This window comes from Arvicanthis niloticus, chromosome 13, assembly GCF_011762505.2.
Source record: "Arvicanthis niloticus isolate mArvNil1 chromosome 13, mArvNil1.pat.X, whole genome shotgun sequence".
Taxonomy (NCBI): domain Eukaryota; kingdom Metazoa; phylum Chordata; class Mammalia; order Rodentia; family Muridae; genus Arvicanthis; species Arvicanthis niloticus.
The window spans coordinates 29,240,531-29,266,251 of record NC_047670.1 but is presented as its reverse complement, the minus strand read 5'-3'; the positions used below and the strand labels follow the sequence as shown (position 1 = coordinate 29,266,251).

Here is a 25,721-nt window from a genome sequence, read left to right as displayed (position 1 = left end):
TCTAACTTTATTTTGTGAATGAAAGACCATTTAAAGAGTCTTATTAGAATTATCTCTAACCTTTTAGAGTAAGTGTATCTGAATGAAGATTAAGAATGCAGTCAGATAGACTGCTTAGATTTTTTTTTTTCCTCCACCAAGACAAGGTGTTATTGCTTGCATTAATGTTTGTAGTAGGGAAAAAAAAAAGCTTTCGAAAGTAACCCCAGCTTTCGAGTGCTGGTGACTGTGATAGCCAGGACATGGACGGTAATTTGCAGCACTCCTTCCCATCGTTTGCCACTTCAGTTCTTTCTTCCTTCCTCCTCTGTGATGTTCCCTGAGCCTCAGTGGTAGTGGGGTTCCGTTCAGAGCTGAACATTCAGTCTTGAAGTCTCACACACTAACCAGTTATGTATTTCTCTATTGACCAGGCTACTACCAAAAAAGCTTTAAATACCAGCTTGAGAGCAGCTCAAGTCTGTGGGTATACACATAGCTTTACTTTTTACCTTGTGACAGGCTCTTATTATACTAGCCTTTGGCTGTCCAGAGACTCACTCTGTAGATCGGTGATCTGCCTTCTGTCTCCTAGTGTTGTGATTAAAGGTGTATGTCACCATTCCTGGCCAAGCATAAATTGTTGGAAGGCAAATTGACCATGTCCATTCAGCAAAATGTCAAGAGCAGATTCTATTTTAGGCTTTTGATCAAGATTCTAGTATCGGTCATTAAGTTTGTGCCTGTGAAGCAGGCCTCTAATCCAGTCGGAAGACAGTTAGGTCCCCCGTAGAAGGTATGCTACTTACCAGTAGGCACATCTTGTCTGTCAGGTTGGCATTGCAGCATGTAGAGTGTAGTCTTGGATAAGCCTGTCCATTTAAAGCAGGGACTTGCTGATTAAGTTGGGGTGATTGATGGGCCAGAGTTACAGGAATGCAGTGCTCTTTTCTCCCTAGGACTAGAATGTTGGATACAGGCACCAAGCCTGACCTTTTAGGGTGAATACTGAAGCTTGAATTCAGGTCCTCAGCTTGTGTGGCAAAGCACTTTGTTTAGCAGTTGAGCTCTCCTCCCTAGCTCCTGTTACTAAGAGTAGTATACACATGCTCCTTAACAGCAGAGTTACGTCCCCATTAACCTATGGTAAACTGAGAATGTTGTTAATAGAATTACATTTCAGCTGAGAATGGTAGCATTCCAGCATTTGGGGTGCAGGTAGAAGGATCAGGAGTTCAAAGTCATTCTTAGTTATATAGCAGTTTGAAAGCAGATGGGCTACGTGAGATTCCTCCTCACTAGCTGGCTCACTTGCAGGCGGGAGTTGGAGTGCCTGCTACTGACTATTATTCGGAAGTACCTTACTGCAAGCCATTAGCCCATGAGAAGTCCAAAATTCGGAATTACATGCTTGAATTTTGATTGCTTTCATACCAGGTGGGGTAAGGTAAAAAAAAAAAAATTAAGAACATTTTATGGTCATCTTTATGATTATAGTGTGAAGTAGATTTGCTCCTAGGCAGTAGACAGAACTAAGGTGGGAGCTGTAGGAAAACGGGGCTTGGTCATACAAGCTTGTAACCCCAGTACTTGGGAAGCAGCACTGAAGCTAGGGAGAAGCTGAATAAATTTGTCACAGTCTCACAGAAGTAGTAGAGCCAAGGCTTAAACCCTTTCTAGTCAGTGCCTTGTTAATATTAGTACTGCCCTTTGAGGCAAGGTGAACATGTGATTGGATTGAAGAGAAAAAGCTCTGGTCGGCTCAGGAACTTTTTGGTAACTACATTAGCTAATATTTCAACACTGCACACACCTCTTAACAAGGGCACTTCCTCAGCCTTCCCAGGAACCAACAGATGTCTTCCAGGTTTCCTGTTTGATGCCATCCAGTGGACCTGCTTTGAGGTCTAGATGCAGCAGAGCCATTGGATAATTAGTGATGGAAGAAAAAGCTAAAAGAACAGCAGCCAGTACCGCACTTCACCAACTGCCCCACAGTGGCGACCATGGTGTTTTTACCAGCTAGAGGCAAGACCTACATCTCTGTGAAGCTATCTTGCTATCTTAACTGGATAGACAAAGCAACTCAAGTGCTTAATTTAGTATTGATGAGAGGCAGTGAGCTACAGGAACTATGAATTCTTTCCCCCAGACAACATGAAGGTCCAACTTATCAGGAAGCAGTATGCTGCAGCAGCCTTAAAGGATATCTCAGCCCTGAGGAAGGTTACTTTGTGGTTTTTGATGCTGCCAACAGTTCCAGAAAACAGTGATCCCTGATTCTGCAGTTTGCTAAAGAACATGGCCACAGGGTCTTTAGTGAGTCTGTTTGTAATGTCCTGGACATCCCTGCAGAAAACAAAGATGGGGGAACAGGAGAGAAATACTGGAGATTAGCTGGTGCCACAGGCTGGGGCAGGCAGAGCAAGCCTGAGACAACCCCCAGTTCAGTTGTGGGGCCCAGGCAGTCAGCCCACCTGAGATCATCTCCCCTATGGGACCTGGGTGGGCAGACTACGCCCCAGACGACCTAGACACTCAGTGGCCCCAGGTTGCCACTAAGATGAACAAGTAAGCAGTGGAGAGATGGAAGAGAACGAGAAGCAGAATGATGTGTGCACAGTGAAGAGAAGCGGAAATGGAGACTTTTAAGGGAGTGAGAAACAGCCTGGTGTGAGTAGCCAGCATTAGAGTGGGAGAGCTGAGGAGAGCTGCCCCTGCCCCCTCCCTGTCAGCTCCAGTATTGCATGAGCTATCAGGGCAGTACTGGTGTTTGTTTTGGTGGTGTGGTTACAGGGGAGCAGGCAGGCTGTCTACCCAGGCCCAGATCCAGGACTTTGAGTTTGCCCACCCCAGAATCTACCCCAGCTATGAGTTGCTGGAAGGTGTGAAGAGGCAGGTCCTACAGATCCAAAGCTGCAGAATCTCCATGACACAAGGCATCCAAGAGGAGGCCCAGTGAGGATCCAGTGTTGATAGGTTAGGATAAACCAGAGGACTTGAATCAGACCAGTGACTCATTATAGTGAACATTTATAAGTAAAGAAGTGTGGACAAAGGGCATGCTGTGGGATCCCCATGACGTCACAGCTTCCACTGCGAGATCCCCCCCCTACCCCGTTGGTAAGGAGCTTGCAAGGCAGCGGGCAGGCACAAAGGGAGTAGATTCAGTAGCTCTCAGGTAGAAGTGGTGATACTATCCTCATATAAACCAGGAAACTAAACGCAGATCATGGCTCTTGATATATGCTAAGGTAGGGAAATAAATTCTGTTTACAACAGTGGTTCTCAACCTGTGGGGTGTGACCCCTTTAGGGTTCAAACAGGCATTTCACAGGGTGACGTAAGGCCATAGGAAAACACAGATATTTATATTATGATTCATAACAGTAGCAAAATGATAGTTATGAAGTAGCAACAAAAGTAATTTTATGGTTGGTGGTCACTACAACATGAGGAACTGCATTAAAAGTTTGCGGCATTAGGAAGGTTAGACCCACTGATTTAGAAATTATATACAAAATAATGTATTCCTTGTTCAGTTGTTAGAAAACAGTTTCCAAAAATTTGGTCTCTTATGTGTGAGATTTTTCTGACTTCTTTTTCATATACCTTAGATTGTTCTTAGATGAATGTCTGATTTCCGCAGTTATGTGAGAGCTGATTGTGTTTTTTTTTTTTTTTTCAAAAGTAGTTCATAGTTATTTCTTTGTATGTTTTTTAGTCGGTAGTACTTGGACGTATCTCATTTGGCAAGGTTTGTGGTGGTATATTTAAGACCTGTTTCTGTAAGCTGCTATTAGATGGTCCCTCTCTAAAGGGGCTGCATCTAGTGGCGATGGAAAGATGAAAGTGAAGAGGTCGGAAAGGGATACTTACATATGCCAGCGTAGTAGTCTGTATTAGTACCAAGACCAAGCATATAAAAATTTATATCCAGAAAAATAGTGGTAATTCAGCTTAACATAGAAAAATAGTAGTAATTCAGCTTAACGTAGTCAAAATATGAAGCTTCTACCACTTGAGTTGGAATATCAGCTACATAGTTATTATAAAATTTTATTTTCTTCCCAGGTAAAGTTTCTAAATATCACTAGTACTCACTGGATCCTGACGATTGTGTGAGGTTTTGTTTTGGACTTCTTGTGCCTTCTCTTATCCCTGTCTACAACTAGCTTCATATGTAAGCGACAGATGCTCCCTGTGACACGTTCCATAAAGTACAGTTTTTAAGAGAGAAGCTCCGAACAGTCATTGTAAGGGAGGTTTGGAAAAAATCACAAGGAAGAAAATTAATTTGGGTTGGGGCTTATTAATGAAAAGTTGGGGATTATTCTAGTGTTTTTACTATTTTTTTAAAACAGATATGTAGGGTGGACGTCAGTGGAGTCTGAGGCTCTTGTGTTTGTAATGGCTGAGCGTCTGCCCCATTGCCTTCCTCAGTGGTCCTGTAGTGAGTGCCGTTGCCTCTCCCACCTGCAGAGAATTCCAGTCTCATTTTTGGCTCCACTGTCTACTGAACGTTACTATCTTTAAAAAATTTTCTCCACTTTTAAAATGAGGTGTTCTTGTTAGTATGTGTGTTGCAGTGATTCAGTTGATTTCTGTTATTAGTGAGTCCACTCCGCCTAAGTGACTCAAGCTTGGGGACCATCTTTGATGATTCCTAGAGGTGTCATTGGAACCTCTGAAGATCACGTCTTAGAGCTCTGAGTTACAGCTGTATTGCCCTTGTTTGCATTGGCTGTTGTTTTTTGTCTGTCCCAGACAATGCTGTTGAATAAACTTTCTTATAGGACACCTGTAGCACTAAAACTCAAAAACCCTGTGGGAAAATCACTGCTATATCCAAAGTATACGCCCTTCACTGTGTGGCGTTTAATTCCTCTTTCTGATTTGGAGAGAGACTCACCTCACATTCTATGCGGGCATACAGAATCATCAGCTCACTGAGCGTAACCCCGGGCAGGAAGATGAGCAGCTGCCTTAGGAGCTTACTATAGTATTCTCCCCACCCTACAGGACAGGCTCTCTTCATGTAGCAGCACTGGCTGCACTGGGACTCTCTTATACTAGACTAAATTCAGATCCAGTCGATTTTCCTCTGCTTACGGAGTGCTGGGATAAAAGGTGTGCACCACCTTGTTTAATTCATAGTTTGTTTTAATGTTGAAAGCAGAAGGTCTGTTAATCTGCACACCCATTGCACTGAGTGACTAATATGTGCACATAGAACACAGACCATGAGAAAAATGAGCAAGTAAAGAAACTGAGCCACCCCGAGTTCCATCCATCTTTCCCAGACAGCCATAATTAACTACTCTTTGACTGTCAGGGTTACCTACCCTGTTTTCTGTGCCTTGCTTAGCAAGTACCAAAGCACTTGATAATCCTAGTGCCCCCAAATTCCAGAATGGCTTTTTAAGTAGTAGTCAAGCGCATTTGAATGTACTGCAGTAGTTTAAGGAATAGACATTTTGTTACATTTCTGGAATTTTATTTATTATTGCTTTGTATGAGAGAAGAAATAAGCTGGGCAGTAGTGGTGCACACCTTTAATCCCAGCACTTGAGGGGCAGAGGCAGGCGGATTTCTGAGTTTGAGGCCAGCCTGGTCTACAGAGTGAGTTCCAGGACAGCCAGGGCTACACAGAGAAACCCTGTGGAGAGGGGGAGGGGGAGGGGGAGGGGGAGGGGGAGGGGAGAGAGAGAGAGAGAGAGAGAGAGAGATTTTGAGAGATTGATTTTGTTCCAGATAAGCCTTTCTATCACTAATCTTACTTTCGAATAATTATCTTCCAGCTATACCTGGGAAAAGTTCCAGGTTAGTGTTCCGTATGATATTATAAAAGCTTGTGAATTAAGCATGCTCATTGGTTAACATTTACTTTTGCTTGTATACGTGAACATTTGGTTGTACCTTTGTGTTCCCTGTAGGATTAATGGTAGAACGAGAGAACTGTGACTCAGAAGAGTTTCATGAAGCTGTGCTTCCGGTCTGCTTTTGACAGCAATTAGTTGATTTAACTTTAACAGTGTGAATCGTCAGTAAGCATAGATCAAGAGCATGATGATGAATCGGGCTCTTTTTAAATGAAATCTCATAGGGGTGATATTGATGAGCTAGAGTGGAGGTTGTAACCAGTCTCATGTGTCAGGCCGAATAGCTTCCCTCACCATTGAAGTCACCGAGGTTTATTCACATCAAGCCTTAACAGCAATGATTTAAATCCCATTTCTTCTTCTGACTCAGCCAGTTGTGAAATTGTGAAATGGAACTTCTATCCCACTTGAGCTGTAAAATGTGTTAAATTTAAGACTAATGCAGCTTTCTGCTTTTTGAGTTTACATTTTGGCAATAACTACCTTCTTTGTTCGGTGTTAGAAAAAAATGGTCTAGGCTTAACCAAATAAGAAAACTGCCAAGTCCACAGATCTGGCAGTGAAAGAAGCCAGATTAAATGAAAGTCTAGATATTGACTTTACAGAATATGCTAAGGGGAGATTTTGTGACATTACACTTTCCTTGAGCATAAAGTTCTTCTACAGTAATAGCTGTTCTTTGACGGAGATTGATGTGAGAAGTTCAGGCTGTGGGCCTTACCTCCCAGTAGCTACAGAACCCAGGAGAGCCAGCTAGGGATTGTGTATGTCGCTTGAGCTCTTCAGCAGCCAGTGCCTGGGGCAGCTTAGGCCTGCTGCTTTGCTTTGAACTTTTAAAGAATAGAGTGAACATCACCATGGTTTGTAGCTAGGAAAAGTGATCTCTTAAATGAGACTGTGTATAACAAATACAGAATATTTTGAGTAAAGTGGCTTAACACTCCTATTTATTTTTCTGAGATGGTGTAATGGAGACCAGGCTGATTCCAACCAAGCTTGCTGTGTAGCCAAGGCTGGCCTTGTGCTCCTGATCCTCCTGCCTCCTCCTTCCTAAGTGCTGGGGTTATTCACCTACACCCTCATCCCTGGCTTAGGTGCCCTCTAAATTTTTAAATTCAGATTTTAAATAAGGACGTTTATGGTAATGGGCATTATAAGAGCTTTCACAGACCACCCCCTCTCCTGAGCAGTGCTGCTTCAGTGTGCTGTCAGGCAGTTTTTGTTGTTGGTTGTTGTTTCATTTTTTGGTAGGTTTTTTGTTTTTTTGTTTTTTGGTTTATTTTTGGGTTTTGTTTTTTTGAGACCAGGTTTCTCTGCATAACTGAGCTCTGGCTGTCCTGGAATGCAATCTGTAGGCCAGGCTAGCTGTGAACCCACGTAGATCCATCCATCCCCCTCTGCTGGCATTAAAGACAAACACCACCACCTTCCAGCTCAAGTAGATGATTTTTAATAGCTACAATTTACATTTTGTCATACTTGAAGAAAAGCTCTGGGGAATGTGAGCATTTTAGAGGCATAGCAGATCTTACATGCTTCTCAGTGACTGACTGCTTGCTGGGTACAGACGAATAAGAATAGGTGGGCTATTTATTGTGGTGTAGCCATTGTAATGTTGCTAGTGCTTATGAAGGACTCCTTGGTGTGTGCTGTGTGATAGGCAGTTAGGGTGGAGTAGGTGAGCCCTGAGTGTCTCAGGCCCTCATTACAGCAGCTGAAGAGAGTGCTTAGATTTGGAAATGCTGAGCTTCCAGCTGGGTTTATTTTATTTATTGGATGAATATGGCACTGTCTTACCTCTGTGGTAGAGAACTTGGAACTCAAGGAGGGACCTTGCTGTGGAAGGAGATTTATTTTCACTCCTTGTACAAATACACTGTGCAGACCAGCTGAGGGAATAATGGGAATGACCTCAGTGGAAGAGAATGCATTTATAAGCAGCCGTGGGACTGGTAGAGAAAACCGGGAGCTTGGTAGTCACGCAGTTGGAAGTTCACACCTATTGAGTTGCTGGCGGTATTTTGAGAAACTTTATTTTTGTGAAATAAAGTGTTTGATTCTAAATAGCTAAGTGTGGGGGTCTGGAGTAATGGCTGAATGGTTAAGAGCTTCCATTGATGTTGCAGAAGACTGTAGTTCGGTTCGAAGCACACACATTGGGTAGTTCACAGCCGCATGTAACTCCTTGTCCAGGGGATCCAACACCTCTGGTCTCTGGACAGCTGCACGTTCTCTCTTCACTCTCTTAAAAAAGCCAAAAAAGCTAGGACTGATGTATGATCTTGTAATCTCAGCACTTTGGAGACAGAGGCAGGGACGAAGGCAGCTGGGGTTGTTTATATGGAGAAGACTCTTTTCTCAAAAGCTCCAACCAGAATCACGTAGAAGGTGAAGAACACACTGCTCAGCTTTGGGGTGTGGTCTGCGAGGCTGGTCTGTGTGAGCTGAGTGAGTGTTAAGGACCTTCTGTAGGTAGCTGTTTGGCCCTGCTGTGCAGTTGAAGTGTGTCATCCCTGGGCTTGTGCTTTCTCTTTCTGAAGGGAAGTATCCCCCCACCCCCATTTCCCTAAAGTGCCAGGCTGTGGTAAACAGTGGGAATGTATTCTTCACAGACTGCTCCAGGTGTACTGTAAGAAACTATTTTCATACCTAGTTCAGGGTGTAGTTTCTTTTTCTAACCACCAGTGTAGCATTATTTAATATAAGTATGATGTAATAAAATAATGTGATCATTTAATACCACCAGATATACTTTTTAAGTTAGTTTGGGTGGTTAAAATACCTTAACAATTTTAGTGTGTGTGTGTGTGTGTGGGGGGGTGCTGTTTTACACTGTTGCCTGAATGAGTATTTCCATGTTTGTTTACTCTAGCTACACAGGGCGGGTTACCCAGCACTCCCCATGAGCTCTGCCCTGTAAAGGATGTAGCACAACAGATGCTCTCTTAGTTAGGGTTTTACTGCTGTGAACAGACACCATGACCACGGCAAGTCTTATAAAGGACAACATTTAATTGGGACTGGCTTACAGGTTCAGAGGTTCAGTCCATTATCATCATGGCAGGAACGTGGCAGCATCCAGGTAGGCATGGTGCAGGAGGATGTGAGAGTCCTACATCTCCTTGTGAAGGCTGCTAGCAGAATACTGGCTCCCAGGCAGCTAGGACAAGGGTATCAAAGCCCACACCCACAGGGCCACACCTACTCCAACAAGGCCACACCTTCCAACAGTGCCATTCCCTGGCCAAGCATATTCAAATCATCACAGATGCTATAGGTTAACAACTAACCACTTAGGCGTCAACAGTTTCTTTGTAAGAACAGTCAGAACCTGTTTTTTCTGGTGTTATTACTTATTTTTAGCTTACTTGCTAATCAGTTTAGTTCTTTGTGCTGCTAGCAGAGATGGGACCTTGGGCTATGTGTGTGCTAGGCAAGTGCTATACCTCTATCTACCACCCTACTTCCTTTTGAATATTGTAGTACAAAGTCAAATGGCTAGTTTGCAGAATCATACTTGACTCAGGTTAGATTTCTCTTAAACAGGTCACCCTGCTATTGGAAGCCAGTCTCTGTATTCCGAAGATTTTTGTGCATGACATTTGAATAGGATTGTAAAACAATCACATGAAAAAGAGGTGTCCTATACAAAGCAGTATAGACAACCAAGGAATGCTGAGAGTGGGAGAAATACTTGTTTCTCCTTGGGGAAGAGCACACCAAATGGTCATCCTATACCACATTGTCAGCCCTGAAAACATACATTGAAGTAGTATGCGTAGAGAGCAGATTACAGTGTTAGGTATTTAGGAATCGCTCTGTGTACATGTGGGTGGGTAAGGATAGAGGGTTCTATGGGAGGGAAGGGAAGGAAGGGAGAATGATTTATATAATCTCGAAAAAGAAATTCCAAGAAAAGGGTAGAATTTAGTCAAATATAATTTTGGCTTTAGTATTGTGGATTATTTTTCATTCTTTTAGGACTAGGACTACTTAATTGTACTTTTATTTAATTGATATTTTACTAGCAAACTATGGTGGTTTGAATAAAAATGGCCCGCATTGGCCCATAGGGAGTGGCATTATTAGGAGGTGTGGCCTTGTTGGAGTAGTTGTGGCTTTCTTGGAGGAAGTCACTAGACTTTGCAGACTCTACCTCAAGCAAGGCCTAGGGTCCCAGTCTCTTATGTTGCCTGTGGATCCCGATGTAGAACTCAGCTCCTTCTCCAGCACCGTGTCTGCCTGTGTGCCACCATACTTCCCTCTATGATAATGGACTAAACCTGAACCTGTAAGTCAGCCCCAGTTAAATGCTTTCCTTTATAAGAGGTGACGTAGTTCAGGTCTTGTCTTGTCTTGTCTTGTCTTTTCTTTTCTTAAGCTCTGTGTATCCTTGGCTGTCCTGGGACTTGCTCTGTAAGCCAGGCTGGCCTCCAGCTCACAGAAATCCCATTGCCTCCTAGTGCTGGGACTAAAGGTGTGCACACCTATTGCCCAGATACTAACAAACTTTTATTTAGCTGATACGTTACTAACAACAGAACTGGTTAATTTGATGTCAACTTGACACAAGCTAGAAGGAATCTTAGTTGAGAAACTGTCCTACCAGACTGGTCTGTAGACAAATCTATAGGTCATTTTCTTGGTTGATGATTGATGTGGGAGGACTCAGCTCACCATGGATGGTCTGTGTCCGGGGCAAGTTGTCTTTGAAGGTATAGGAAGACAGGCTGAGCAAGCCAGTAAGGAGCACTCCTCCATGGTCTCTGCATCAGCCTCTGAGCCCACGTTTCTGCCTTGAGCTCATGCTGTGATTTTCCTGGATAATGGACTGTAAGCTGTAAGGCAAAATAAAACCCTATCTTCCCCCAACTTGCCTTAAAGTAGCAATAAAAACCCATGACACCTCAAAGGTGTTGAAGATGTCCCATGCACATCTTACTCTGTCAGCTCGGCACTGTCCAGAAAGGAAATTGAATTTGTTCTGTTTCGTGAAGCTTCAAGTAACAAGTCACAGTAACTGCTGTATTTTAAAATCCCCCTCTTCACTTTTCATATTTGCTATCTTTTGAGTAGAAAACAAACATATGCTTATTATAATTAATGATACAGATATCCTAAAAGGATTCTTATTCATCAAAGCACATAGCTACATTCACATAATAGGTGTTTTACTTTTTAAACTTTCTGTTTTAGATGTCATGGGCATTCTCTTTTGGGTATTCATCGAATGTCTGAGATATTTTGGTTTATGATTTTTTTGTGTTTTGTGTATCACATGCTAGGCAAGTGTACTCACCCTATCTAATACCCCGTCTTTTTTTTTTTATATATATATATATACTTCTTATTTATTTACCTATTTGTTTATACTAGGAACTGAACTTGGCATCCCCAACCCCACCTCCCTTCTTCCCTCCCTTCCTTTCTTCCTTCCTTTCTTTATTTGTGCTAGGAATTGAACTTGCGGAAGCTTTCTATCACCGAGGTGTAGTTCTAGCCTTTTGCTTAATTTCATACAATCTCACTAAATTACTTACGCTGGCCTCTAATTTGTGATCCTTGTGTTTCAGATTCCTGACTATCTGGGGTTGTAGGCATTAAATTCCATCATCTCTAGGTGGTTTTTGATGTCTTTAAAATACACTTTACAGGGGCTGGATAGATGACTCAGTAAGTAGTTAAGAAGACTGGTTGCTTTTTGCAGAGGACTCAGACTTGGTTTCTAGCGCCCACATGGCAGTTCACAACCATCTGTAGTCCATTTCCAGGGGCTCCAACATCCTCTTCTGACCTCCACAGGCCTCAAGCACACATGTTGTGTATAGGCATAGCTGCAGGCAAATACTTGATACATGTACATTTTAAAAAATAAAAATAAAAAATCCAACTTACATATTTTATGAAAAGCAGATGTAGGCAATTTAAGCAGGGTCCCAAAGGGTGCAGTGCTGTGTTCTATGTCCTCAGGTTTTCCCTGGGTGATTGCTTCTTCAGCTCGTTTTGCATGTGGTCTTTCTGCACCCCCTAGTGAAGCCCACTTTCTTGTCTCTCATTGCACCACCTGCTTTCTGTAATTATTTTTTCACAAACTAATCATGATCTGTTTTCCTTATTGTCATTAACGTCTTGTTTTAAAAAGTCTCCAGGGTCAAACTTTTCATAATACATAACCTTCCTTTGCCAGCTTGCTCTGGAGTCCTTCCTGAGTATTCAGCAGAGGTCCCAGATGCTCAGTGATAAGCGATAGAAAAAAGAGTGAATACAAAGGCAGGCATAATCCAACTGCTTTCTACAAAAATAAAGCATTAAAAAGATTTATGAAATGTAAAAACAGTGTGATTTTCCTTTTCTGAATAAAATATTTTTTTAAAATTAACTTTTTCCCCAAAGTCTAAAAAGTGTCATTTTTTTGACCTGTGAGTAAATATTTTTGTTTTGGAAAAGCTATTTTTCATAAGTATATAGTTTATTCATTATTGTTTTAAAATAATGAATATAGTATATTCACTATTGTTTTTTAAAGAGAAATGTCAGAATTTCTCAGTTTCATTTTCTGACATGAAATTATCAGTACTAAAGTTTTGGGTTCCTCAATTTTAAGACCTTAGAGGTTTAGAAGAGGACTTTGGAACCTGAGTGAGTTTAGTTTTTGTTCTCATTTTCTGTCCCAGAGCTTCTCCAACTCTTAGGGCTTTGTTCATACTCAGTGCTCTGATGACATAGGAGTTTGTGTTAATGAGGTGATTTAGGATGAGGCTGGTCTCCATAAAGAGGTCTCAGTGCTTGGACTTGGCTCCACTGACTTCTGGGAAGGAGTTGGGTCAGCTGGAGATGAGTCTAATCTACTAAAAGATCAGTGAAAACAAGACAAAACAACCCCCCACCCCCAAAGCTGCAAGCCTTGCTGAATGTAGGAATCTAATGGTTAGAGTCCTGGGAGAGTGGGTGGCTCAGAGCCCCACCGCTCCTGCTTCTGGCCCTTGCCCTGACTATTTCTTTGACTTTTGTTTTTTAAAAATGAACCAGGAAACCTTAAGCAATATGCTTTGTTTTTTGTTTTTTTTTTTTTTTCTGTAAACCTTTTTAAACAGGTGGTTAAACCTGAGAGGGATATTGTAGGAACCCCTGACTTATAGTTGATGGTCAGAAGTGCCTGAGGTCTGAAGTGAGGATGGTGGTGTGGGATGGAGCTCTTACCTGTTGGGATCTGATACTAACTTCAGGTAGAATTGCCTTAAAGTCACACATACTAAGGTGCTGGGGAGAGAACTGGAGACTTGCTTGGTGTGGGACATCTCACATTTCCAGTGAGAACAAAGGGAACCTGTATTTGAGACATTCTGTTCTAAAAATTGGAACTTCATGAAAGCATAGACTTTATTCATTTGGCTTCATTTTATATTCCCAGGGTATTAAAGAGGTGTCTTGGCTCTAGAACTAAGTCAGTAAATATCTGAGCAGATAAATTAATGAGGGAGTGATACAAGCCTGGTAAGTCTATGCAGAAGAAGCAAGTCCTCTCTAGGTAGTGTTCTTCAAAGACCTGAATTTGATGGAAAACAGTTATTTGTCCAAAAGCGTTATCAGTGTTTTGGTAAGATTTAAAGTCTTCCCTCTTAGGACATTAAAAAAACCCATCCTTACCCCTGTTTTCAGATAAGGTCTTATGTAGCCTAGGTTGATGACTGACTTTATGTAGATGACCTAGAATTCCTAGTATTACACATTCCCTGGGAAAGCTTCGAATATATTTACAGGGAGGTCTTAGGGAATCATGGGAAATTTATTCATCTTTGTTAACACATTAAATTTAAGCATTATTGATTGCTAGTGTAATAACTTACTTAGCTATTTTTCAGTGGTATATATATTTCCCCCTATATGTTTTAAACATTTTGTTTGCATGTATGTATGTATGTATGTATGTATGTATGTATGTATTTATGGGACTTTTATGTAGTTCTGGCTGTCTTGGAACTCACTATGTAGACCAGCCTGACCTCGAATTTACAAAGATCTGCCTGCCTCTGCCTCCTAAGCACTGGGACTAAAGGTGTGTGCCACCACTGCCTAGCTTGTTTTTGACATTTTATTGAAAAAAATATTTTGTACAATTTGTTTTGATTATGTTTCCCTCACCCTGGTCCCCAGATCTTTGTTACCTCCCTACTCACCCAGCTCTTTCTTGCTGTGTTTTAAAAGAAAACAAAAACAAGAACCAGACTACAAAACACAAAAATGGAAATCAAAAGATCAGTAAGACAGAAAAGCCCAAAGCAAAACAAGACAGAAAAACTAAGACTGCTGCTGAGTTGGTTTTCACTGCTCCTGGAGACAGGGCCTGCACTGAAGGGCGGTTAGTTAATGTACTCAGTGAGACTGTGAGTTCAAATGTGTATCAGTCCTGTTGTGTCTAGAAGACACTGTCCTTGGAGTCCTCCATCACTCCTGGCTCTTACAGTCTTTCCACTTCCTCTTCTGCATAGATCCCTGAGCTTTGAGGGCACCCATACTTTTGAGAATACTGCTATCTTAAATGAAATCATTTGTAGTTTTTAGAATTTGAATGCTTGTGTTCTGTTTCTTTCTTTTTTTTTTTTTTTTTTTTTTTTTTTTTCTTTTGTTTTTTGTTTTTTCGAGACAGGGTTTCTCTGTGTAGTCCTGGCTATCCTGGAACTCACTCTTCAGACCAAACTGGCCTCGAACTCAGAAATCCGCCTGCCTCTGCCTCCCAAGTGCTGGGATTAAAGGCGTGTGCCACCACCGCCTGGCTCTGTTTCATTTTTAAAGCCAGGCAGCTTGTTAAATGTTCCTCTTAGGTTCCTTGAAGATTAGTTGATAGCCTGCCTGTTTTGTTCTTTTACAGTGTGCATTAGTGATAGAGACAAAAGTGTTTCCTTTAGGGTTGTCTGAGCAGTACCTTGCTGGTAGGATTCCTTGCCTTAGTTTATATCATGCAAACCTCAGAAGTCTTCAAGATGGTTCTAGAGACAACTCAATAATTCTGAGAATAGCAGTTGGACACTTGGTGGGCAGGGTTAACCATTCAGACTCTGAGCATGATGACATTTCAAAGTCTTAGAAGACTGTTGTGCATAGTTTCTCTAGTTTATCTCTCCCAGGCAGAGTTTATAGCAGAATGTCCATCGTGCTCATTAAAGGATTCTAGTCAGCACTGGTTCTTGTCTTGGTCAGCTCGTAGCCCCGAGACTTACTGACCAGAGAAAACTAGTGTCTCTGCTGTTCTCATCCCTCTTCTGTACTGTAATGATATTCCAAGGAGACCTGAGCTGCTTTATTAAGCTAAGGGTGATATTTTTGCTTTTATAAATAAAACATTCACATTTGATTGCTATTTTTCACTGTCTGCACTTTTTTTGGAAAAAAATGAAGCCGGGCAGTGGTGGCGCATGCCTTTAATCCCAGCACTTGGGAGCCAGAGGCAGGTGGATTTCTGAGTTCCAGGGCAGCCTGGTCTACAGAGTGAGTTCCAGGACAGCCAGGGCTACACAGAGAAACCCTGTCTGGGGGTTGGGGGGTGGGGGGAGACAATGAAAAGTCTTAGACAAAAGAAAGCTCATGAGATTACAGTCTTTTGAAGAGTTAAAACAAAATAAAGACAAAGGAAAGCTGGATCATGTTCATTAAAAGTTAGACTAGGACTGGAGGAGAGATGGTGTAGCTGCTAAGAGCACTCACTGCTCTTGCAGAGGACCCAAGTTTTGTTCCCAGCACCCACAGCAGGTGGCTCACAACCACATGTAACTCCAGGTCTGGGGGATCCAGTGACTTCTGGCATTCACACTCATGGGCAGATACCTACACACAGACACATACACCTACATAAAAGTTAAATTATAATTAACATATTAGAGTAAAGTCAGACATATGGAGAATCTAAATGCAAAAACTCCCCCAAAAGTATATACCTCTAGCTCAGATCAGTTAATTCTGAAATCAGATTAGGATTGGACACAAGTGTATGTTACAGCTCCCTAAAAGCTCTTAGTAAGAACTTAGTATGGAGGCATTTATTTATTCTGGAAAAGTTGGTTTCGTTTATTTGTTAAGCTACGAGTGATGTAGGGCTCCAGCGTGAGTGGGGTCATTTGTGACACATTAAAACCAAAATATATTATGGGAGTATGTTTTGTTTTAGAGACTTCCATGCATCAGTTTTGAAAGTAAGAACAGGGAGCCTTGACATTGATAAATAGGATTAATTAAATATATCATCACGGTTTTTTGGAAAGAAACATGGGTGGTTCAAGGCAAAGAAAGTGAGCACTTGAACCTGGATGAAAATGGGATTATTGTGGGTGGACATTCCCAACTCGCAACTGCTGAGGCTGCTGCCTGGAGATTACAGCTGCCTCGCATGCCTAGAACAGTGGAACACTTGTTCAGGGACCAGGGCATCATTTGATCATCATTACTATGTCTACACAGATTTCTGCTGCCTGACCTTGTCAGCCTGCCCTCCATTCGTCAGCCCCTTAGTGTGTAGCCCTAGTTACAGGGACACCTCCTAGAGATGCCGACGTTGCATCATAACTGTCTAGCCTTGTTATAAACACGGATAGCACACCTACACTTTCTCAGTTACTGTGAAGTACCTTAAAGTGCCAAGGCTTACCTAAACAATCATTTTAGGTCAGCTTACCTGTTTCTTAGAGAAGATAGGAAAATAGTATAATTGGCTTTAAAAAAAGGTAGCTATAAGGATTAAGTCATTCATTGCATGTAAGACACTAAGCAGAGGGCTGGTGCATCAAAAATTACTGATAATATTTATTATCCATTTCTTGAGCAAACTACATTTGGAGTAGCTTTCATGTGTCAGTGTCTGTGGTAGTGTTGAAGGTATAACTGAGTAAAATAGCCCTCCGTTTGTATGAGCCTTTAAGAGGGACTGCAGTAAGCAGAATGGTGGTACTTCCAGATCCCATGTATATATAAAAGTTTTAAACACATGTATATGACATATTCTTGGTTTTGTAGAATTATAAAATATGTGCTCCAATTTGTTATAGTCAGGAATTTCTGGTTTTTTTTTTTTTCCTTTTGTTCATTCAATTGTTCTTTTTCTTTTTTTCCAGTTTTTTCAAATAATTTAGAGGGGCTGGAGAAATGACTCAGCCGTTAAGAGGGCTTATTGCTCTTGCAAAGGACCTGTGCTTGGTTTCCAACACCTACAAGGGGGCTCACACTAGTTGCTGGGGATCTGCTGCTCTCCGTGGTTACTCTCCATTAGTTACTGTCACCATGGGCTCCTGTGTACACATATGATGCACATAAAATCACAAAGACACACATAAAATAATAAATATTAAAATACAATTTACAGATAAGACAATGTAAGAAATTGGGACGAAATAGGTTTCTCATGAAAGAAATACTTTTTTTTAATCCCCTTTTTTTCTTTTTGTTTCTTTTTTTTTTTTTTTTTTTTTGTTTGTATTCTAATTTCAAGTTTGCGAAGGATTTCTACTATACTACTTGAATAAAACATTTGATAGTTCAATACTCTTATCGTTTAGGTATGAAGTGTCTTTCCAAAAGCTTTCATGGTCAAAGTTGAATTGCCCCCCTGATGGAGCTTTGGGATATGATTGGGTCACGAGGGTTCTGGCTTAATCAGTTAATCTTCTTTTGGATTCATTGATGGTGTTGTTGAGAAGAAGTGGAGACCACGAGGTGGGACTTGGCTAGAGAACATAACTATCTGAGGGCCTGCTTTTTCTTTTTCTATTTGCTGCCACGGAGACATTAGCTCAGGCAGCTCCACTATGCTATCCAGATGATGCTCTGCCTCACTCTCTGGAACATGTGTTGGAAACTCTGAAACTGTGAACTGAAATCAGCTATCCTTCAAAGTTGTTTATCAGGCAGCTTGCCACAGCAACACAAAATTTTGTGCAGGTGTATTACCTTGCATTGATCTGACAAATACCAGAGAAAAACAACTTAGAGGAGGAAGTTCTTGGCTTCAGAGGTTCAGTTTGTGATTGCATGGCCCTGAGTGTTCGAATAGAGCACCATCATGGTGGCATGTTCACCTCATGAAGGAAGAGAAACCCTGTAAGGAAGGGACTGGGGACCAGGTCTACATTTCATTCTCTCTGGAACCTGTATCTTCCAGTTAAGTCCAACCTCTAGAACCTTCAGAAATTCCCATCACTGATGGAGGCACAGCGTTAGCACAGGAGTCTGGGGCCATTCATACACCACAGCAGTAAGGAAACAGGAAGACCATACAGTTTCAGATGATGCTCAGGGTTGACAAGGATTGGTTTTGATTTGTCTTTGAATGCTTTATTTCATGAGATTGAAATGGCAAGATCATATACATTTATTACTTTGGTGATAGAGTCTTTTTATTCTGGCAAGTTCTTGAATGCTGTAGGTAATATATTCTTAAATTTGAAATAGTAGTATTTATTGAAATGAACACTAGAGATTCCCAGCCTTATCTTTATGGAGACTAATGGTCTGTTACCTGGTAATCCTTTGCTACTCAACAGATACTCTTTGTGAGTACTTCACCAATTTACTGAGCCCAATTAGTCCTCATCAAGACTTTTAAGCTTTCTCTCCTTGTCCTTGGTCTTTTTAAAGAAACAAGTTGAGGTGGTTCAGGAATGGTAGAGAGAGTGTGAGGTAGTCTTTTGATGCTTCACCTGCAACTGCTTGTTTAAATACTTTAATAGCCTTCTTCAGCCTTACTTGTTCTATGAAAGGAAATAAGGTTATTCTGACCTGGCTTTTTGGTGAAAATACAGTGGATTCTGGGCACTAACACGCACCTTTCACATATGTAGATACTGGCTTCTAAGGAATTCATTGTAAACTTTCTTCTAAAAAATCTACATTAACTTCCCCTGTCTCCTGATATCTGTTTTAACAAAGGTCTAGTGATCTCATTAATAGGGTTAAGTATCTAAGAACCTCATGTGAGCTTTATTTAAGTAAGGCTAAAGGAAATGATTTGCACAAGTATGTATTTTTGTGGTTGTGCAAACTTACTAGTGGCTTTTATTTTTCCTTTAGAAATAAATAAAACACAAAATAGTATTTTTTAAGTTCTCTTGTGTATTTTCTTCTAGGTAGTATTAAAGATAATCAAACATTATCAAGAAGAAGGACAAGGAACTGAGGTTGTTCAAGGAGTGCTCCTGGGTCTGGTTGTAGAAGATCGACTAGAGATTACCAATTGTTTCCCATTTCCCCAGCACACAGAAGATGATGCTGACTTTGATGAAGGTAAGGCTAGGAACCGCTGCTGAGTGTGTCTTTGCAGTGTATACAAATAATGTTAGCTCATTTGCCAGTGTAACTTTAATCTCTTACTGGTTAACTTACCATGTTTTTTAAGTTTCTGGGAAAAATGACATGTCTGTACAATGAGAATTTGTATAAAAAAGTTTATTACTTTGTCCTGTTTGGCATCCATGGTTTTCTGTTTTTAGGTGTTTAAGAAGAGGTATATATTGCTAGCTGTTTTAGGAAGATTATCCTTGTAGTTTAAAGATTATACCAGACACAAACACTTAGGAGGCAGAGGCAGAGGCAGGTAGATCTTTGTGAGTTTGAGGCCAGCCTGGTCTATAGATCAGTCTGTAAAACTGATCTATAGGTATAGACATAAGTATTTAGAAGGCAGTTTGACAGTATGTTCATTTAGCCACAGTTGTAGGTTCCCACTAGCTCTATAGTCTCCAGAGCCTTGGGCTTTTGACCAGGTTTCTAGAACTAGTGGTGAGTTCCTTTCTGTCATAAAGTTTTTGCCTCTTCCCACACTCATGCATCTATTACACCAGCAGGCACATCCTGCCTGGAAAATTGGTATTGTAGAATTCAGGGTCCAGCCCTGAGGAATGCTGTGTTTTCTCTCAGTGGCCTGCACCGCACCTTTTGATAAACACTAATGCTAAACTACTTTCTGTATCTAACAATTCCTTGCTTTCTATTAGGGATTGGTTTTAGGATACCCCCTTAAATATAAAATTTCTTGGATCCTCAACTCCTTTTATGTCAAGCAGTATAGTATTTACATGCCACCTATGAACATCCTTCTGTACTTGAAATCATTGCTTTACTCAGTTGCCTAATATGTGAGTGGTTGTTTACAGTACATTACTGAAAGAATAATGAACAGGAAAAGTCTATAAATGTACATTGTAGACACAAACTCTTTCCCACATACTTCTGATCTGAGATAGGTTGAATTCCTAGTTGTGAGTCCTGTAGATATGGAGGCTTATTCTATTTGATGGCTTAACCTTTTCCCATTTTAAAGTTAAATATTTAAAATCAATTTGCAACTCTATAGTTATTAGAGAGACAATCACTGCACATATCATTTGTTTTGTGGGGTGCCTTTTCTCTCTGTTGATTGTTTCCCCCTTTGCTCTCTATGCTTGTAACGTTTGATATAAGTTTGTCTGTTTTCACTTTTGAGGACTGTTTATTTAGTTACATTGTAGAAACTATTGACAAATTTAATATGAAACTTTTTTCCTGTTTTGTTTTAGGAATTTTATGGTTTTAAATATTAAATTAAGCTATTTGTATGATTAGTGTTAACATTTGCCTGTATGTAAAGTAAGGGTGCAGATTTGGTCTTTTTGAAGAAGACACTCCTTTTTCCATTGAGTGGTCTTGGTATCATGGCTGATCATTTGACCATCTCTAAGGCTAGGACTCGACTTTCAGACTGTTTTCTGTTGACCTGTTTTAGATGTCCTCATGCTACTAATCTCACCGAACACAAGTAAAGATCATTCATTACTTAAGTTATCTCACCAAATTATGCAAGCTTTATTCTCTGTCAGGTGAAGTTATCTCCCTAAAGTGGGGTTGGAAAAATTAGCATTGAACACAGTAACCAGTGGGGCTTGTATAACCCCTCCAAAACTGCAAGACTAGGGGTTTCAAGGGTTGTGGGATTTCCACGGAGTTTTGTTTACATAGGAACTTGCTGACCACTTGGAATTGTTGGACACAGCACCTGATCAGGATGGAGGTGTAGGTGGAGGACAGGGTTAGGATGTGGGACATAAAATTCCAGGAAATGGGTCAAGACCTGCTCAAATCCAAGATTTACAGGAAACAGGACTGGATTTATTTTGACCTTGTAATAAGATGGCTTCTATTCTTGAAATGGAGTCAGGCTGGTCCAGCAATACAAACACTTTAGGTTACTTAGTTTTGTGATGTCTTTTTGTTTTGCTTTATTGTTTTTTGAGACAAGGTTTCTCTGCTGTGTAGCCTTAGCTATCCTGAAACTCTCTGTAGTCCAGGCTGACCTTGAATTCACAGAAATTGGTCCTCTGCCTCCTGTGTGCTGGGATTAAAGGTGTGTGCCACACCTAAAAACTAAAATTTTGATAGGGATTACATTGAACACATAAGGTCATTGAGTAGTGATGGCAAATCTTTTGTCTCCTTGGTTAAATTTATTCGTAAATATATTTATGATGAGGTGAAGTGGATAGATCTTTTTAGTTTTCTTACAAATTTTTAAAAATGGGACTTAAAAAAAAAATAACTATTATCGGGAGGCACACATGCCACAGAATGAGTGTCAGAGGTCAGTTTTGCCTGTCCACCCCCATGGACTCTGGAGATCACTTCAGGCTGTTGGGCCTGCATGGTGAGCCATTGGTTTCTCTCTCAGACTGTTTATATAACTTTTAGCTGGTTGCTTTTAACTTAACTGTCACTATTTTACTTAGAGGAGCAGCTTGAACATACAAATATAAGGGGTCTTTTTGCAGAGGCTGAATCACTCTATAGTCCCATCGTTCTCTGGAAATCAGTTTTCATTAAGTTAGTATCTCTGGAAAAATGACGGACCTGCTTTTGTTTCAGATACGCAACTGCTTAGGTGTCATTTTTAAATTTCTGTATAAAATGCATTTTTTTTTTTCTGTTTTAAACAGGCCAGTTTTCATCTGGATTACTGTAAACTTAAACACCTTTGCTAGGATTAATGTTGGGGTTTGTGTGTAGTCTGTACTAGCATTACCAGAGAGATCAATCTCTCTATTTGGCATACCTGGAAATAATTATAATTTAATATTCACTATTTCAGGACTGGGGGCCAAGTGGTTGGTTGTTGACACAGTTGTTTTCTCTCACAAATGAGTTGTAGAGTTTTGTAAAAGCAGTGTGGCTGGTGAGAGCACAAACCATCTCAGAATATACAATGCTGCCACCTGGGTTTGATGGGTGGTTGTTATTTTTTAAGTAAAATTCTTTAGAGTATAAAGAAATGATGCTTAGTACAATTATGCTGTGTAGTATTTTAATAATTATTTTTAGAATTTGATCACTTATGAGTTTGAGATAGTTAGCTAGTGAACGTGTTCTTTAAGAAGCTTGTTTAAGGTTTTAACAGCTTTAAGTCAAGAAGAGACCTTATTTATTAGCATTTAGTAAAACTAATAATGCTTAAATCCTGGACATTACATCCTGTTCTGCTCAGTTTAAGATTTCTATCAGTCCTATTTTCTGCATTAGGAAACTGAAGTATGTGTCAGAGATTAAAATATATTAAATATAAAACAGCATAATTCCATATCTAAAGTCTAGGTTTCAATTGCTTGGTTTACTCTTAAGAGCTAATAAGGGGGCTGGGAAGTTGGCTCAGTCTGGTAAGTGCCTGTCACACAGCGTTGAGAACCCAAGTTTAGATCTCTGGCACTCACATAAAAGCTTGGCTCCGTGTGTGTGTGTGTGTGTGTGTGTGTGTGTGTGTGTGTGTGTGTGTGTGTGTGTGTGTGTGTAATCCTAAATCTCAGCAAGGGCCCAGGGCCGAGAGAGAAGGATCCGGACACTGCATTGAGCACCAGTGAAGCTCAATTGATGAGCTTCAGGCTCAGTGAGAGAGACCCCAAAACATACGGGTGAACCCACCTGCCATTGACACACACACACACACACACACACACACACACACACACACCCAGTGAGATTCATCACTTTCGTTATACAAGTGAAAGTATAACATAACACTCTGTATTTCTTCATAGCCTTAGGTGAGACATTTGAATTTCAGTTCAGTTATCTAAACTCATTTATTTTTTTAATAATCATCAGAATGTGGTCACCATTAGATTTTAAAATCAAACGTGTGCTTGAGTATGTTAGGATAGTCCTAGATGTCTATTATTTTGTGTCATGTTACAGGCATCTTGTTTTACTCATGTGCTGTCCATTGTTCAGTGCCTCCTCAAATCAGTATTTATTAAGATAAACGTCTTTTCTCTGGCCACCAACCTTATGAAACTGAAATATCAAGTTTTTCATAGTTATGGCATTATGTAACTTGAGTTTCTTAAGAGCTTTTGTGTTGGAATATGGGCTTGATTTTTTTTTTTTTTTTTGGTGCCTTTTGTAAAGTGAGGAATTTTAATCTGCTACAAATGAAATATTAGTAAATTCTTTAAACTGGGTTGACAAACTGATTCCTATACCTGCTGTTGTAAACAAAGTTTTATTGGAAAGCTGTCTTATTTGTTTCTGTATTATTAGCTATATCCCTGCTACAGTTGTTAGGTCTATACAGGTAGCCATGTTGGTCTCTAGCCTAAACGTTATGTTTGGGCTCTTTGAAAACTTGTGACTGGTAATAGAACTTTATTACTTTTTGTTCTCTTCCTTTTGTTTGGATACAGAATATGATGATGGTTTATATATTTTAAATTTGTGCTTAGCTGTAGTTGTTCAGTGCTTATGTCTTCTGGATGTTGCACTTAGTGTTGCCCAAGTTCCGAATGTAGTGTGTTCAGAATACCAAAGTGAAAGTTCTAGTACTGTTGGGTTCACTTCTCTGACAACCCTGGAAAGTATCACAGTAGGTAGCTCTTGCTTTAATATCATGTCTTTTCTTTTAAAGAAAACAACACGCACTGAGTTGTTGTTTAGGGGAACTAACTGTAGAAAATAGTTTAGGGCGACATGATTCATAGGTGTCAACTTGTGACTGTGTTGTGAAAGGGTTGTGCTGGAGCTCCTGCAATGGTAAATAACCCACAAGCCAGTTCCTGTCACATTCTATAATGTCTTTCATTTGGCAGATGCTGATTGCTCCTTTAGTGAGTACCAGAAACATGGTGAAGACAGTGTCCTTGGGATAAAACTGCTTGCCTAGTGGTTTCTTGGATTATGTGTTAGAGGACAATATAAAACCTAGAAATGTGTCTTTGGTTCTGTTATTCCCAGGGTTTTGTTTTTTTAATTCAACATAGGTAGCTTTTTGAATGGTCCACTTTTGCTAAACTTATGTTCTAGAATTTGCTTTTTGGTTATAGTAAGGTAACCTTACTCAGAGAATATATGGCTTTTTAAAAAATGTGAGTTAAAAACCCTCAAGTTAAAATTCCCATTAGGGGGCACTATTATCAAGCTTAGAAGAACTGGAGACTAATTTGTTTTCTCAGACATACAACCCGAGGCTTGCTAACAGCAAAAAATATTTTCATCTGATAAGATTCAGATCCTGTTTTATACAACTGAATTCTTTAAATATGTTATAAAGTGTACTGGATTAAACATAGATTCAATAACTCACTGTCTTGTTTTTTAGCAGACTTAATCAATTTAATATTGCAGGTGTTATAAAAAACTTATCTTTTTTGCATCAGAGCCAAATTAATAATTTTTATATTTGGAACAGACAAACTTAATGTTGCTTGCCTTAGGTTAGTCACAGAGAGTGGTCATTGGCCTCCAAAATCTGCCTCCTTACAGAGGAAGTAGGGAAATGTGGAAGGGAATCGACTTAGATTGTTCTACTGTGTGTAGTCAGTCTGCAATTACAGCATCAGCATAGCAAGTCCATGCGATGCCTGAGACCCTCACTGAGCTTTTTGGTCAGTTTTCATTGTAGCAAAATTGTTTTCTTTTGCTAAAAGTTTAAATGTTAACTTAAGTACAGAATTATCTCAAAATAAAAGCTAAAACAGAAAGTGTTACCAGGTCTCTTGAAAGGATTAAAAATCAGTTTAATGAGTAAGAGGCTTTCAGAGGAATTTCTTGACTCTGGTGCTGCTTGTGTCACTGGGTTGGGAGAGGGCGACCTGTGGCTGTGAGACTTGCAGTATAAGATGTGAGAGTCCGCGCTGGATGGGAGAGGCAGGCTTGCTCTAATTACTTGTTGCCTGCTTACCTCCCTTCCTTGGTTGTCTGAAGCCAGAACTGTTAGAAACCTACCCAGCCACTCTTCCTTCACTTTTGTGCTGCCTCAGAATTCAGAGCATGGTTGGGGCAAAACGTGTCCTGTTCATAATTTTCAGACATATGGAGACATTTTATGGAAAGATGTGATATTCTCTTAATGTTTCATTGCCTATCTGCAGTTAGTAATTATTATGGTCTGTTTAATACATCTATTCTAAAAAAAAATCTATCTTTTTTTTTTTTAAATAAAGAACCTTTTGGGTAGAAATATTAGACAATTTTCTTGGTAGAACTATTAGACACTTTGAGGGGTATGCTTGAAGCTTGTTGGAAAGATAAAGTGAAAGTATGATAAAACGCTTCATATATTCCAGGGGAAAAAGATTACCCACAGTAATTTATTTCAGCATTTATGCAGAAATGACATTGAACAGATAGTGAAAAAAAACAGAAAGATAGCAAATCCTAGTTATAGCTGTGAAAGGGTTTAAGTGGGAGAGACAAGTGTGTAAATAAAGTGTGAAGTGTACTTGATACATCTGAGATGAGGTGGAGAGAAGGGTAGGAGCGAGTGGATGTCAGGATGCTTTCTTATTTGTGATGACCTCACAGAAGTGATGCTTAAGCAATTGTCGGGGTTGTATGTTCTTTACGTATTCTAACTGTCCACAT

General features: G+C 40.3%; 1 protein-coding gene across 1 annotated transcript in view; it reads left to right on the top strand.

Moving 5' to 3' along the window:
* The window catches only part of Eif3h (eukaryotic translation initiation factor 3 subunit H), a 75,778-nt gene that overhangs the window by 3,279 nt on the left and 46,778 nt on the right, over window positions 1–25,721 (top strand). Inside the window, exon 2 of the mRNA XM_034517360.2 lies at window positions 18,971–19,127. Within this exon, the coding sequence (XP_034373251.1) occupies window positions 18,971–19,127 (157 nt within the window). The remainder of the gene's footprint in view (window positions 1–18,970; window positions 19,128–25,721) is intronic.